Source organism: Sinocyclocheilus anshuiensis, unplaced genomic scaffold (genome assembly GCF_001515605.1).
Source record: "Sinocyclocheilus anshuiensis isolate Anshui unplaced genomic scaffold, SAMN03320099.WGS_v1.1 scaffold330, whole genome shotgun sequence".
NCBI classification, from domain to species: domain Eukaryota; kingdom Metazoa; phylum Chordata; class Actinopteri; order Cypriniformes; family Cyprinidae; genus Sinocyclocheilus; species Sinocyclocheilus anshuiensis.
In genome coordinates, this window is record NW_015547689.1 from 2067714 (window position 1) to 2070587 (window position 2874).

A 2874-nucleotide genomic window follows, 5' to 3' on the forward strand; every position below is an offset into this window, starting at 1 on the left:
TGCTTATGCTGTACATTGAATCAAATAAATTCAGGCTTGGTGAGCAGAAGAGATTTCTTTATAAAACATTAAAAATCTTACTGTTCAAAAACTGTTGACTGGTAGGTCATATAGATTACAGTCATTTCTGTCCCCCTCACTTCTGAAATGATGGCTACGCCCCTGACAGCTCCACTGTATTGATGAAAACATACCATTGTTTTAATGCATGTGACAGAGGCCTGCTTTGTTTTTAATTGACTTTAATAGCATTAAAGTGTCAAATGCTAAGATATAAGCACTTGTATAAATATCCATATATTTCTCAGCTATTAAATCATGTGACATTAATAGTACAGCACAAACAATACATTATCATGTTTAAATAACATTATATGAGCACACACTTGTTTCTCCAGCTCAAAATAAAATATTTGTTTTTGCCACTCTTACAGAATTGCGATGCATAATGAAAACAAAAAGCAGTCAGCATTTATAACAGTGCATACTGCAAGTTATTAATCCGGGGACTTTGGAAAGTATGCAATATTTTTGCCCTGATTGGACCTAATTTTATACCATATATTACAGGATTGACAACAGGGGGAACAGTCAGGAATATAACAGACAAAAATGTATATGCTATATTTGACAATGTTTCTACTTTAAATCTAGTGAGAAGAGAATCTGAAAGACCACAGGTTGCATTCAGAAAGGAAATCAAGTGTGGTACACATGTGCTGTAGAACTTTTCTCGATTTACTTTAGTTCCCCTTCAGGAACTCAAGCTGCGTCGAAACGCTATGGGAACGCCTTCAGCGTGACCACGCTCTGAATCACATGTGTAATCAGTCCAATGGATGGGTGAGACATCACGGGCAGGGTGACGTAATGACCAGGAAGCTTAAAAGCACGTGCGGTGGAACCGGCATCCGCTTTCTGTCATTCAGCAAGCGCTCTGTGTGTGTGTCATTCGCTATCTGTTTGTGAGTCTTATTTAGTGTTGTTTGTCCACTTATAAGCTCCATTATGTCAAAGATTCAGTCAATAGAAGCATTTGGGCGAGAGCAGGCAGCGTTCGGGCTGTGTGTTCCTCCCTGCCCGCGCTATACAGGTGCATCTCAGTAAATTAGAATGTCGTGGAAAAGTTAATTTACTGTATATACCTTCAGTGCCCTCAGGAGATCTCCATCCTTCCTCATCAAAGGAAGTCCCTGAGGTTTACTTTGTGGGCAAAGCTTACCAATATCGGGTTCTTCCTTTCGGCCTTGCACTCGCTGAACGATTACGATTACACTCGGTCACATGACACGTGAGAGTAAAGAGGTGTGTTCGACTTGGAGATCGATCGGTGTAGCCTATGACATCAAAGTACGACGAGAGAAAGCATAAGGAGATGTCCGCGCTCTCTCATAGTATCGCAGTACTTTGATGACACACACCCATGGGTCTAAGCAGCACTGCTTCAAGTCGAGCATGGGCCATCAGCAGAAAAAGAAAATAAATAAAACAGTAAACAGCCAAAGGACGTAACTTAGAATTGGAGATGGATCGGTTTGTGAAAGCGAAGAGAAAAGCCATAGATGAAGTTGCACAGACCCAGGCAGGTGCTGGTCATTCAAAAGCTAAATGCAGAAAATATGACGAGGCATATCTTGCTCTCGGCTTCACTCACCGTGTCTATACCGGACGCTACAGTTATTGCGTCGCGCCGCAACAGCTGTACACTGGACATGACAAAGTGACTGATGCAAATAATTTTAACTTTGTGTCAGTACGTCATAAATAGAACATGGCATCAGTTTAATGTCAGGTTTTGTCGTGTCGCGTCACGCCGCATCTAGTGTACACAGCGTCACTGATTATAATGGTTCTACTGTATTTTGCCGCTCGTGTCCAGTGTAGACACAGTGTTTAATGTCGTTGGTGAGGAGGAAAGCCTGTGTGTGTCCTATGCCTTAGCGGACAGCATGAAACCCACAAAAAATAAACAAATAACAGAGAGAGAATAATAATAACAGTTATTCTCTCTATGCTTTTTTTCAATGTTTCAAGTGATGCAGGTGTTTTTTCCCCTGTAGGTTTTTTAAATTAAAAAAGCATTCATTTTAAAATAATTAATTAACTCCTCTCCGGCTGGACGCTATGGTGCAGACTTGGCCGAGGCTTTGTCTGTACGCTTTTCCCCCTGATCGCTCTGCTCCCGGGAGTTCTTGAGAGAGTGTGCCGGGACGGGGTCCGTCTGCTGCTAGTAGCCCCGTTCTGGCCGGGCCGAGTATGGTTCACAGACCTGATTTCCATGGGAGATACCCGTCAGGAGGGACCTCCTCTCACAGGCGGATGCACGATATTCTACCCCCGCCCGGAGCTGTGGAAGCTATGGGTGTGGCCTCTGAGGGGCTTTTTGAGACCATCCTCCAATCCAGAGCTCCCTCCACGAGGAAACTGTACACCTTGAAGTGGAAACTTTTCACTTCTTGGTGCGGAGACTGCCAGCTCGACCCAGCTAACGGCCCAGTTGGTACAGTATTGGAGTTCCTGCAGACCAGATTCTCCGCAGGGTTAACCCACTCCACCCTGAAAGTCTACGTGGCGGCCATTGCGGCCTACCATGCCTCTATTGGTGGCCAGTCAGTGGGCAGACACCCCCTAGTTACACGTTTCCTCCGCGGTGCGCTGAGGCTGAGGCCTCTCGTACGATCTCGCGTCCCAACGTGGGACCTGGCTGTGGTGTTAGAAGCTGTCTGTAAGCCTCCATTCGAGCCAATTGAGGAGATCTCTGATCGTCACCTCACTATAAAGACTACCTTTCTTCTGGCTGTGTATTGGCAAGAATCTGGCGATACGATACGTATCACGATACAGGGGTTGCGATACGATATGTTGCGATACATT

At 44.7% G+C, this 2874-nt stretch overlaps 1 protein-coding gene across 1 annotated transcript in view; it reads right to left on the minus strand.

Annotated features, from left to right (window-relative positions):
* Positions 1–472: 472 nt before the first annotated feature.
* LOC107703445 (olfactory receptor 14J1-like) overlaps positions 473–2874 on the minus strand; it is a 3658-nt gene continuing 1256 nt past the window's right edge. The window contains 1 exon segment of the mRNA XM_016506069.1: positions 473–761. Within this exon segment, the coding sequence (XP_016361555.1) occupies positions 473–761 (289 nt within the window).